This window comes from Helianthus annuus, chromosome 14 (genome assembly GCF_002127325.2).
Source record: "Helianthus annuus cultivar XRQ/B chromosome 14, HanXRQr2.0-SUNRISE, whole genome shotgun sequence".
NCBI lineage: Eukaryota > Viridiplantae > Streptophyta > Magnoliopsida > Asterales > Asteraceae > Helianthus > Helianthus annuus.
In genome coordinates, this window is record NC_035446.2 from 154,638,154 (window position 1) to 154,650,354 (window position 12,201).

The window sequence follows — 12,201 nt, forward strand, 5'->3', positions numbered from 1 at the left end:
GTGGTTTGAGGGTAGTTTAGGGTAAAAATGATGTGACAGTGCATGACTGAAGAGGGGTTAAAGTACATGAAAGGGACACCCCCCTTCACCCCAACACTCATTTTGTAGTGCCATGAACTATAAATAAAAAATAATATTAATGGTAATCTATTAAATAGTCTCTCAGATTAATTTATCTACTCATCACCAATGACTCCTAGACCAGGCTTTGGAGGAGGCACCCATGACCTTCTAATGTGGAGGTCGTGGGTTCGAGTTCCACTTGGTGCAATTTGTTTTAGATGGACCGGGGGTTTTACCATAGTGAACCTTAGGGTGGTAGGTTTCCGCTGAAATGGTGGGCGGAGCGAGTCACCAGCGCCATCTGTGTTTGCAGGGCGGTCGGGCTTGTGTAGTATTCGTTTGCCGTTAAAAAAAAATTATTTACTCATCTCTCCTCTCATCTTTACAAAATTCGAACATGTTTTCCTCAATATACACATGTGCATTTTTCGGGCTATACGCACATATGTATTTATCATTAGACATCATATAAACCTCACACGGGTTAAAACACATCAACCCATTCATTGAACATGTAATGTTTAGGTTAACCAATTTATTAAATAAGTTGTTTTAAGGTTAATTTGTTTAATAAACGACTGATTTTGATTCAACTAAAAATATAAAGATGATTGTAAATAAATTGTTAAAGTGTTTATATTTAAAAACTGGTATACACAACATGACAATTATAAGCTATAATATATATCTCACCCTTTTTCAGCCAAACATATACCATGATAAACTTATCAAAATAATACACTTAATATATTACTATACCAAATTATATAAACCCAAAATCCAGTTTTCGTATGATAAAAATGTGACAGACTGACTGACTGACTAACCATGTTTAGAACTGGAAGCTGAAGCCATATTCACAGCCTCTCCGTGTGAGAATCTTTGCAACTGTATCATTTTCGCGTAACACCCGTCTGGGTAATTCTTCAACAGGTGCGAGTGGGACCCTTGTTCCGCCACCTTCCCGTCATCAATCACCGCAATCACATGAGCATTCCTTATAGTCGATAACCTATGTGCTACAACAATGGTCGTTTTCCCCGAGCATACACGTTCAATAGCCTCTTGTATGCATTTCTCCGACTCTGCATCTAGTGCACTTGTAGCCTCGTCTAGCAACATTATTTCAGCTTTTCTTAAAAACGCCCTTGCGATGGCAACTCTTTGTTTTTGACCACCCGAAAGTTGTACGCCTCTTTCCCCGACAAATGTTTTGTAGCCGTCGGGTAACGCGGAGATGAATTTGTGAGCGTTAGCGAGGGTGGCGGCTTCGATGATGTCAGCCTCGGTTGCTGACTCGTGACCATACGCGATGTTGTCGTATATCGTGGTGGCGAATAGGCACGGTTCTTGAGGGACGGTGGCGATGTGGCGCCTTAACGACTTTAAGTTGTATTTCCGTATATCTTTTCCGTCTATCATCACACGTCCGGATGACGGTTCGTAAAATCTTTGTATCAATGCCACGACCGAACTCTTCCCGCACCCGCTCGGGCCCACGAGGGCGAGGGTTTTCCCGGCACGAGCCCGTAGGCAGAGGTCACGGAACACGGGGACGTCCGGGCGAGTTGGGTAAGAAAAGTCAACATGTTTGAGTTCGACTTCACCACGGAGACGGTCTGGGACGGGGATGGAGTCTATCTCGTCGGGCTCAATCTCTGTTTTCCGGTCAAGAAGGTCGAAAACCGACTTCATGGCTCGACCACCTTTGATAAAATCTGGAGCAAGGGTCAAGGTCTCGGCTGCACCGTTCGCGGAGACCATGAGAACCATGAACACGCGTATCGTCTTTGAGAAGTCGGAGATCCCGTGCTTAACGAGCCATGATGCGTACCAAAGGCCGAGCGCGTATGAAGCATAGAGCAAAAACTGTGCTATCCCAAACCCACTTCCGGCTATCTGCCCCTTCCAGAAGCATTTCCGAAGCGGTTTCTCGAGACTTATTGTAAAAAGGTTGACTATTTTATCCTCTGAATTGAACGCGGCGACTGTTCTCATATTAGCCACGGCCTCCCCGGCTAACTGTGTTGCTTTCGCGTGGGCCCCTTCCAAGTCACCCGAAAATCCTTGCATGAACATTTTCTGTCAAAAACAACAAATTAAAATACGGTAACCAATGAAAACTCATTTTCTGTGAATATAACACACAGACCTGCAAAACAGTAGCTGCAACCACGAGCGGGAAAACCGCAACGAGAACAAGTGCTAGCCGCCACTGAAGAACGAAACCGGCGGTGCATGCCACCAACATAAGGGCGGAGTTCTGCATAATAACCGAAATCCGATCGCCAATTGCTGACCGGACATTATTAGCATCAAGAGACAACCGAGCAGCGATTCTCGAGCTCTCATTCTCCTCCTGATCGAACCACGCCATTTCATTCTTCAAAACCGCAGCCAACATTTTCTCCCGAACGCGTTTCGTCAAGTTTTCTCCAACAACATCCCAGAAATAATGCTGCAAAGTGTTGAAAATGAGTGCGGCGGATGACACCCCGATTAAAAGATAACAGTATTTCCCGATTTCTCGAATCATATAGGCGTCGTCTGGGTTGTAGTATACACTCAGGACAGCACTTAAGACATAAGCAAAGAATGCACTCAGGGACCCGCAAATCACGGACCCCACTGAACCGATCAACGCGTAGGTCCATTCAGGTGAGTTCATTTTTGCCAGCCGCCAAAAAGAACTTGCTTGCACCTTAAACGGAAGCTTCTCGTGGCGGTAACTAGGGTAGTTACCTTCAACTGATAGGCTGAAGTCTGATGTCGAGAAATCCGATAACCGTCGGGAGTATGGTGATCTACCGTAAGACGAGTTTCGGGTGATTATAGGTGAACTCACTGAGTTCCTTGCACTAGAAGGCCTAAAAGACAAAAAAAAAAAAAAACAAAGAAAAAAGAATTTACCATAAGTGAGCAAATCTATATGACAAGTGTAACAGTTTTGACTTTTCAAGTCAAACCAGCATTAGCCAAATTGAAACCGAAACTTTTCAAGGTATATCTTTATTCTAAATTAATCATATTATAATCAAGTTGAATCCTCATCCATTAGCCCTCAAAAGTCAAAGTATAAACAAATCCTAGTTGCAAGAGCTAAAGTTTGACTTTTAAGGTCAAACCAACTAATTTGCAATGAGATTTTAAATCATTAAATTGATAAGAATCTTGCCACTAGCTTAGGATCTAGCATGTCCTATGTATTATTACATTCAATATCTCATTAAAGTTCTTATAATTCAATATAGTCAGTATCAATTTTTAATTCAAAAAATTAGCCCCATTGACTTTTTTAAAAGTCAACAGTAGTGAGCAATTCATATGAGAACAATAACTACCTTGCACTACTCTTTCTTGCATTACTCATAGCAGTTTCATGTGCAATTTCTTGCATCTTTATAAGCTTAGCATAAACACCATTTTCACCCTTTGCAAAAAGCTCATCATGAGTTCCCATTTCCAACACACCACCCTGCTGTAAAACCGCCACAAGATCCGCCTTCCTTATGGTGGAGAGACGGTGGGCAATCACAAGAGTTGTCCTCCCGATCATGAACCGATCCAACGCCTCTTGAACCAACTTTTCAGATTCGGAATCCAAAGCACTCGTTGCTTCGTCAAGAAGCAAGATTGCGGGATTCTTTAACATCGCGCGTGCTATCGCGATTCTCTGCTTTTGACCTCCTGATAATTGTAACCCCCTCTCCCCAACCTGCCAAAAATAATTATTTTGTTATAAAAATCAAATCTTTAAAACAAGGAAAAATTACAAGTTTTGTCCTTTATCTTTATACCACTTTTCAGGCGGTGTCCTTTTTAACGAATGTTGACAGGCGTTCCTTTACTAGGTATTTTGTTGCAAGTTTAGTCCTTTACAGCCAACCCAGTTAAAAAACCCTGTTGACAGGCGGTGTCCTTTACTAGGTATTTTGTTGCAAGTTTAGTCCTTTACCTTGGTATTTTGTTGCAAGTTTAGTCCTTTACACCCAACAATTAACAGGGTTTTTTAACTGGGTTAGGTGTAAAGGACTAAACTTGCAACAAAATACCTAGTAAAGGACACCGCTTGTCAACATTCGTTAAAAAGGACACCGCCTGAAAAGTGGTATAAAGACAAAGGACAAAACTTGTAATTTTTCCTTAAAACAATTTCAAGAACTAAAATACATTCTTATTTAATTGTTTATGTAATCTTTAATCTTGGATTAACATGTTCCTGGTCAAACTAAATCTCTGACTTTGTTCTTAATTATTGTTTACTTTACTTTATAGTTCATCTTAGGGTTTGACTTTTAGGTCAACCACTCTCTCATGCTTAGGATTATGGGTTGGCACATGCACTGTTGACTTAATAACCATGTTGTATCAACATATCCATTAATGAATTTGCTTAATTAAAGAAAATTTCACCTCCCCCACATATTGACTTTTTTGGTTGACCAAATGTCCCATTCACCGAATTTGTACAAAGTAATAATGTTGCAACCAAAAAGCAACACACTTTATCATGTTTTTCATCTTTCTAGGCAAAGTGACTATATTTTACCCCCAACATACTCAACCCAAGTTGGCCCCTCACTAACACAATTAAATGAACAAGAAGCAAACAAGTGGTCCCATGTTAAATTGACCAAAATACCCTTCGGTTCAAAACGGTTCAAAAACGGACTAACCTGAGTATCATACGCATCGGGTAGTTTAATAATGAATGAGTGAGCATTGGAAACACGGGCCGCTTCCTCGATCTCGACCGTCGATGCATCGGGTCGACCCAAAAGTATGTTTTCTTGAATGGTTGTAGCAAAAAGAGCCGGTTCCTGGCTAACCAACCCAATTTGTTGTCTTAACCATTTCAATTTTAGTCCCTTAATGTCATGTCCATCAAGCATTACTTGTCCTGTAAAAAAGTCAATACAAGACTATTAATTTTCTGGACAAAAGAAAATTCGACTAATGACGAGTCATTGTCAGTTACCTGAAGTGGGATCATAAAACCTTTCAATGAGGGAAACCACTGTGCTTTTTCCAGAGCCACTGCTTCCAACCAAGGCAATGGTCTTACCAGCAGGAACACTTAAACTAAAATTATTAAGAATTTTGACATCTGGTCTTGAAGGGTATGAAAAGTTAACATCTTTTAGCTCCACGAGTCCCGAAACCGAGTCTAGTTCAATGCCCGTTTCACCATTTTTGTCAACGCTCGGTTTGTGATCGATTATTTGAAAGATTTTCGCTGCGGCCACCCGAGCTTTCGCAAATGCAGACATACTCGGAGCGGATTGGCCTAAAGCACTGTCGATATATATATGATGATTATATATATAGACGTAATACGATTGAAAATAAAGTTGAATAACTGTGAAACTGGAGAACTTACAGTCCACCTATCATGACGGAGAACATGGTGGCAATGGCGAGTCCGCCGTTGGTGTGATTGTTACGAACGAGATAGCCTCCGTACCATAGAAGAAGTGCATAGCAACAGAAGACGGTAAAATATGTTGCTCCTAATCCAAATCCTTTAGAAAATCCAGTTTTGTATCCAAGTTTCTGTGAGATCTTTAATGCAGAGGAATACGCTTGTAATGCTCTTGATTCACCCACATATGCCAAAACGGTCCGGATTTGTACAATCGTCTGTGAATTTAGATATGTTAAAGAGAATTTCCAAATGGCAAAACTGTTTCTCTTTTATAAAACATTAATATCATCATGGCAAAACTGTTTTCCATTCATGTTCTTTATTTTTTTTATTTGATAAGGGATATTTTTCGTCCACAGTTGCACTCTGATACATGTTTGTTTAATTGATTCCCTTATAACATCATAATTATGTTATCCACCCAGATGATGAAAAAGCTAGAAAGTTATACTTTAAAATTAAGCAATAGTCCTATGATGAACAACAGTGAAAAATTTGCTAATGGTTTAAAAAAAAAACTAGTTTAAAAAAGGGAAAAAGAAAAGATATTAAAAAAAAAGTGAAAAAATGAAAACAGGGTAATTTGAAGTTCACCTGCTCAGCAATGTTTCCAGCTTGAGAAAGTGCATCTTGACTCTTAGAAGAGAGTTTAGCTAATGTGGTGGTGTGTATACCACCAATAACTGCAATAAGAGGCACCACAGCTAGTGTTACCAGTGCCAACTGCCAAACTGCTGTGAATCCCACCACAAATCCAGAAACAAATGTTGCCATGTAGTGTATGAAATTTCCCAACTGCCATACACACACACAACACCATAACACACAGTCATATAATATAATTAACTTATTCCAAAAAGAAAAACCAAAAAAGACTTGATTTTTAAACTTTTTTTACTTTCTCACTAATGGCATCTTGGACCATAACAGCATCAGTGTTGATAGCAAACACAACATCAGAAGTTCTAACTTCAGTGTCAAAGAACTGAATGTCTTGACTCAGTGCTGCTTCTAGGTATTTGATCCTCATTTTAGTTGACTGTCTCTCTCCTGTATACATCCAACATGATATCTCTGCAATAAAAAAACAAAACACTTCAGATTTTCATTCCTTTTCAAGAATCTTTAACAATAAAACCCTAAATTTACCTGCCCATGAAGATGCCCATATTGCAGCTCCAACCACAAGAAAGTAAAATGCATACTACAAACAGTAACTAACACCCATCAAGAAAAGCAACAAACTTTAACAGAAAAATCAAATCTTTATGTAAAAAAGAGTATAAAGTTGGTACCTTTAACACTTCTTGAGTCATTTTATCAATGTTATTTGCATTGGCCCCAAATGAATTAACAAGATCAGCAAAGAATCTGAGGAAAATAGGCAAAGAACATCCATGAACAAAAGCACCAATTGTTCCAATTCCCATGAGTACATAATCTAACCCATCTGCAAATCTAAACAACTCCCCAAACCCAACTGCTGGTGCACTTGTCTCTTTCTTCTTCTCTTTCTCACCTCCATCATTATTGTTATTATTACCATTTTGCCCCTCACCATCCATTGGCAATCTTTTCTGTTGAGCTGCTGCTTCTTCTTCTTCTTCACTAAGTGGGTCAAAGTTTTGATTTTGATTTGAATTTGGAGTTGGGTTTTCAGATACAAGTTCAAGGCCTTGCATTTCAGACCATTTCCACTGCTCTACACCTTTCTTTATCTCCTCTTGAGATTCTTCTTGAGATGGCATTTCTTTTATTTTACACTTCTCTCTCCTCACTTTCTCTCTCCTTTGTCCCTTTTACTTCTCTCTCACTGAATAGAATTAAAGATTTGTGGAGATCAGAATTCTTTTCTTTTTCTTTCCTGTTTTAACCTTGCCTTTTTTATCACCTAACCATATTTTCACTGTCTAGTGTCTCAATGACTGCAGGGAGTGAAGGTTGTTTACTTGCATATAACCAAACATATATTTATTGTTGTTATTTCAAAATATCATTTGTTAGTTTATTTAAAATATAAAAACAAATTAATAAGCATTTTAAATAAATACTAATAGTACTTTAGCCTAGAGCCAATGAGCTAGTGGTGGAGTGGTAAGGGAGAGACCTTGTGTTGCAAGTGACCCAAGTTCAATTCCTGCCCCTAGCATTTAGTTTCTGCGGCACCTGGTGATGATGGGAGACTAGGCGAGTAGGCGGCGATCGCTAGTTCGATCCTTGAACTGAGCGGGTTTTACCTCACCGCACTGTCGTGCCTTCGGGCGAGTGTTCACGGGCTTCGGCCGTAGGTGAGGGTTTTCCCCGGTTCGGAAGGCGAGTGTATCCCGATGTGGTGAATTTCGCCAGTAGCCCATTTGGAGGATTCGTTGGCCGTTCAAAAAAAAGTACTTTAGCCTAGAAGAGGTTCAACAACTAATAATTATGAGTGTGAATCCTATTAGGATAGGGTTTAAGAGTTTGTGCTTTATTCTTTATCATTTAAAAAAAATCTAATAACTCGAGTCTAAGGAGATTTAGCGTGAGGGGTCGCCGGACTTCCTGGCCTGACCGCTCATTCTAAGTTTCCCGCTGCTCTTTCCCTTCATTCTTTGCTTTTTCGTCTTTGGTTCCTCGGTCGGCTCTCCAACGGTTGGCTTAGTGGGTCTGATATTGGTCGCGTCTATCTAGTATAGGCTCAGCTAGACCAGTTCGAATCCCATTAACACTTCTTCGAGTGGAGTTTCTGGTTGAGGAGCTGGTTGTGTTTCTCTGGGGTTGGTTGGGTGCAGTTTCTATGGCGGATAGGAGGAACTTGTATGGCTGCAAGGTCAAGTTTTTTGTCTCGAATCTTCCCGAGGGTTGTACCCCTTGGGATCTGAGGCGGTGTATGGAGGCGTTCGGGGAGGTTGCTGGTTCTTTCGTTGCGAAGAAAAGGGACAAACACGGGAGTAGATTTGGTTTCGTTACTTTTTCGGGGGTGAGGGACAAACAAGAATTACTGGGTAACCTTGGAAAGGTCAGGATGGGGGAGTTCAAACTCAGGATCAATGTAGCAAGATTTGCATTGGAAAATTCAGAGGTCATGGCGGAGAAGGATGATCCGGTTAAGAAGGGAAGGCCTCTTGGTCAGAACCTTGGAGGAGGCTCATACGCGGTTAGGGATGGGAGGAGTTTCAAGGAGGTGGTGGGATCTGCAAATATGGGGGTCGGTGGGGCTTGCCCGGTGGGGGGTACGAGTTATGTTGAGAAGGTCGTCGTCGTCCCCGATAGAGTGGAGGCTTTCAAGGGCTGTAAAGGGTTGGCGGTGGTGGGAAGAGCGGTTGATCTGGAAACACTTGTTGATATTGACAGGCTTTTGTCTATCGCTAAGTTGGTTGTCGCAAACGTCCAGTATTTGGGAGGCCTATCAGTTCTTATCTCTTTTCATGAAGAGGAGTCAGTTAATCGGTTCTTGAGTGCCAAAAATTCTTGGGAACCTTGGTTCTCTAAGCTGGATCCTTGGAAGGGTCAGACTCTACCCTTTGAGAGGGTAGCGTGGTTAAAGTTAACTGGCATCCCTTTGCACCTGTTGGAAGCTGATGTTCTTAGTCAGGTGGGTTCGGAGTTTGGCAAGGTTCTTCATATTCCGAGGGAGTTTGAGGAGGATCTGGACCTTTCGGTAGTTAGAGTAGGGATTCTTGTGGACCAACATAAAAAGATTGCGGATGAAGTTATTCTGAATTGGAAGAATAGATCTTTCAGAGTTGGTATTGAGGAAGACCATGAGGTATGGGTTCCTGATTGTCTTAGGAGACTCTCCGAGTCGGGATCAGATGTTGGTCAGTCGCCGGTATTTTCTCCGGCAACGGATGTTGAGCCTTCCGGTACCGGGGATGCTAAGAAGTCGGAAGGGTTCAAGGAAGGTGAGGAGTCTCAGGGTTGTAGTTCCAAGATGCATGGGGACAGTGAAAATTTTATGGGGGGTAGTAAGTCTAATTTCTTCGTTGATCCCATGCAAGAAGTAAGAGAAAAGGTGGGTAACGAGGAGGCGGTTAGGATGGGTGGTCCCACATTCCAGCCAGTTGGTAGATCTGGGCTTAGCTTTCTCGTGGGGTCGGGTGAGGTAGGCCAAAGTAAAAAACGCAGGAAGCCCAGGTTGGGCCCAAGAAGTAATGTGGGCCTTTCTTGCCCATCCAACGTTCTTGATGCCTCTCCTAGTTCCCTTAGGCCCAATAAAAGAGTTAGGCCTGTGTCTGAAGAACCTCCGCCCGGGTTTGGGTTCATAGGGTTCACTGCAAGGGTTGGGGCAGGAGTGGAGAACTGTCAGCAGGAGAAGGAGGGAAGCGAAGGCAATTTGGATCTAAATGTCAGTGCTTCGGTGGAGGAACCTCCGATTCCGGTTGAGAAGCGTTGTACTGCCGGCGAAGATCAGGGGATTGCCGATCCAGCGGTTAATCTGGGTGTTGAAAAGGAAGTGGAGGAAACGGTCCGCATTGGGGCCAAAATTGGGATCGATTTATCGGAACATACGGTTTTGCTCAGGAAGGTCATCTCTCCAGGTATTAATGGTGTATCCTCATGAATGCTTTATCGGTCAACTTGAGAGGTCTGGGGGGGGGGGGGTAATAAGGAAGGATGGTTAAAGTCAATCAGGAAGGATTTCAACATTTCCTTTATGGCGATTCAAGAATCTAAACAAGGTAATGTTTCTCATTCTATTCTGTCGAGGTTCTGGGGCAGGGGGAGTTTTGGTTTTGAGGCTGTTGCTTCGTCGGGCCTTTCGGGTGGTCTTATCTCGATTTGGGACGAGAGTATTTTTTCGATGGAAGGAAATAGTAAGCACAGAAATTACTTACATGTTCGTGGGAAGCTGAAAGGGTATAATAAGGTGGTGAATTTTTTGAATGTGTATGCCCCGCAGGGGATCCAAGCGAAAAAGGAGGTTTGGGATCTCATCTGTGAGCTTATCTTATCCTATGAGGGGATGTGGGTGGTTTGCGGGGATTTTAATGCTGTCCGCTTTCGGGAGGAGAAGAGAAACTGCTCTTTCAAGCCCCTCTGTGCCAGCAATTTCAACGCTCTTATCTTCGATGCCGGCCTGATTGAGTATGAGATGAGAGGTAGGAATTTTACTTGGCAATCGGAAAATAGTCAGAAGATGAGTAAATTAGACAGGTTTTTGGTGAATTCCGAGTTCTTCAATGAATGGCCTGAGGCCCGTGTTCAGGCCCTTCCGAATTTATGGTCTGACCACTGCCCCATCGTGTTATCGGCTAAATCTGTCAATTTTGGTGCTCGACCATTCCGGTTCTTTAACTCGTGGTTGGGGAGAGAAGGCTTCAAAGATGTGGTTGAGGAAGCTTGTCTTAGTTTTGCGGCGATGGATTTGAAACCGGACGTGAGGCTTATTAAGAAACTGGGTCATGTTCGGTCCAAGATTAAAGAGTGGAGAAATGCGATGCTTGCTAAGGAAGGGGAAACTCTTGATCTGGCAAAGCAAGAAGTGGAGGAGCTGGAAGCTATTATGCAGGTTAGGGATCTTGAGGAGGAGGAGATATGGGTGTTAGCGGAAAATAAAAGGATTATCGAGGAGATGGAGTTGGCCAAGGTGAAAGACCTGAAGCAAAGGTCTCGTGTGAGGTGGGCTAAAGAGGGGGATGAAAATTCGAAGTTCTTTCACGCCATGATCAATTGTAGGAAGGCCAGTAATGTCATCCACGGGTTGTCTGTTGGTGATGAGTGGGTGTCCAAACCGTCTCTGGTGAAAAAGGAGGTGTTTAACTTTTTTAGGTCAAGGTATAAGGAAGACATGAGCTCTCGGCCTCGGCTCGCGATCCCTAATTTAAAGAAGATTTCGGTTGAGGAAGCTCGGGATATTGAATCAAGGTTCTCGGTTGATGAGATCAGGTCAGCGGTGTTTGAGTGTGGGGATGATAGGGCCCCCGGTCCAGATGGTTTCAACTTTCGATTCTACAAAACATTTTGGGGGTTGTTCGAGGAGGATTTTCTCAGCATCATGTCTAGTTTCTTTGATTCGGGAAGCATTAATGAAGGGTGTGGCTCTTCATTTATCACCCTGGTGCCAAAAGTTAGAGATCCATTGGGGCTTGGCGACTATCGCCCGATCAGCTTAGTGGGGGTTGTTAATAAAGTGGTGTCAAAAATCCTTGCTAATAGACTCAAGAAGGTCCTTGGTTCAGTGGTTTCGGACTCCCAATCGGCTTTTTTGGAAGGTAGGCTCATTCTTGATGGTCCGCTAGTAATTAATGAAGTTCATTCGTGGCTGAAAAGAAGTGGAAAAAAGGCGTTCTTGCTTAAAATTGATTTTGAAAAAGCTTACGACAATATCAATTGGAAGTTCGTGGTGGATGTGTTTGGTAAAATGGGGTTTGGAGAAAGGTGGTGTAAATGGATTTGGGGTGTCTTGTCCTCCGCTCGATCGTCAGTTTTAGTGAATGGTGCCCCGACGTTTGAGTTCAAGTGGGAGAAAGGTATGCGACAGGGGGATCCTCTATCTCCGTTCCTGTTTGTGGCGGCTATGGAAGGTTTGTCGAGTATTCTGGAGAAAGCCAAGGAGGTGGGGGTTTATTCGGGGATCTCTCTTCCGGATGATGGGCCATTGATTTCTCATTTGTTTTTTGCGGATGACGCGTTGATAGTCGGAGAGTGGAACTCTAACGGTGCTCTGAACGTTGTTAGGTTGCTTAGGAGTTTCTTCGCCTGCTCGGGGCTAAAGATTAACCTGAGTAAGTCCA

At 42.6% G+C, this 12,201-nt stretch overlaps 1 protein-coding gene across 1 annotated transcript; it reads right to left on the reverse strand.

Annotated features, from left to right (window-relative positions):
• Window positions 1-716: 716 nt before the first annotated feature.
• LOC110904463 (ABC transporter B family member 1) lies at window positions 717-7,325 on the reverse strand. Its single transcript, XM_022150308.2, has 10 exons — window positions 6,784-7,325; window positions 6,638-6,692; window positions 6,387-6,562; window positions 6,083-6,283; window positions 5,444-5,703; window positions 5,042-5,358; window positions 4,740-4,963; window positions 3,405-3,778; window positions 2,216-2,930; window positions 717-2,145 (listed from the first exon to the last, which is right to left on the reverse strand). Exons 1-10 carry the CDS (start codon window positions 7,234-7,236, stop codon window positions 886-888), a joined length of 4,035 nt encoding a protein of 1,344 aa, XP_022006000.1. The 5' UTR covers window positions 7,237-7,325; the 3' UTR covers window positions 717-885.
• Between the last annotated feature and the right edge of the window lie 4,876 nt (window positions 7,326-12,201).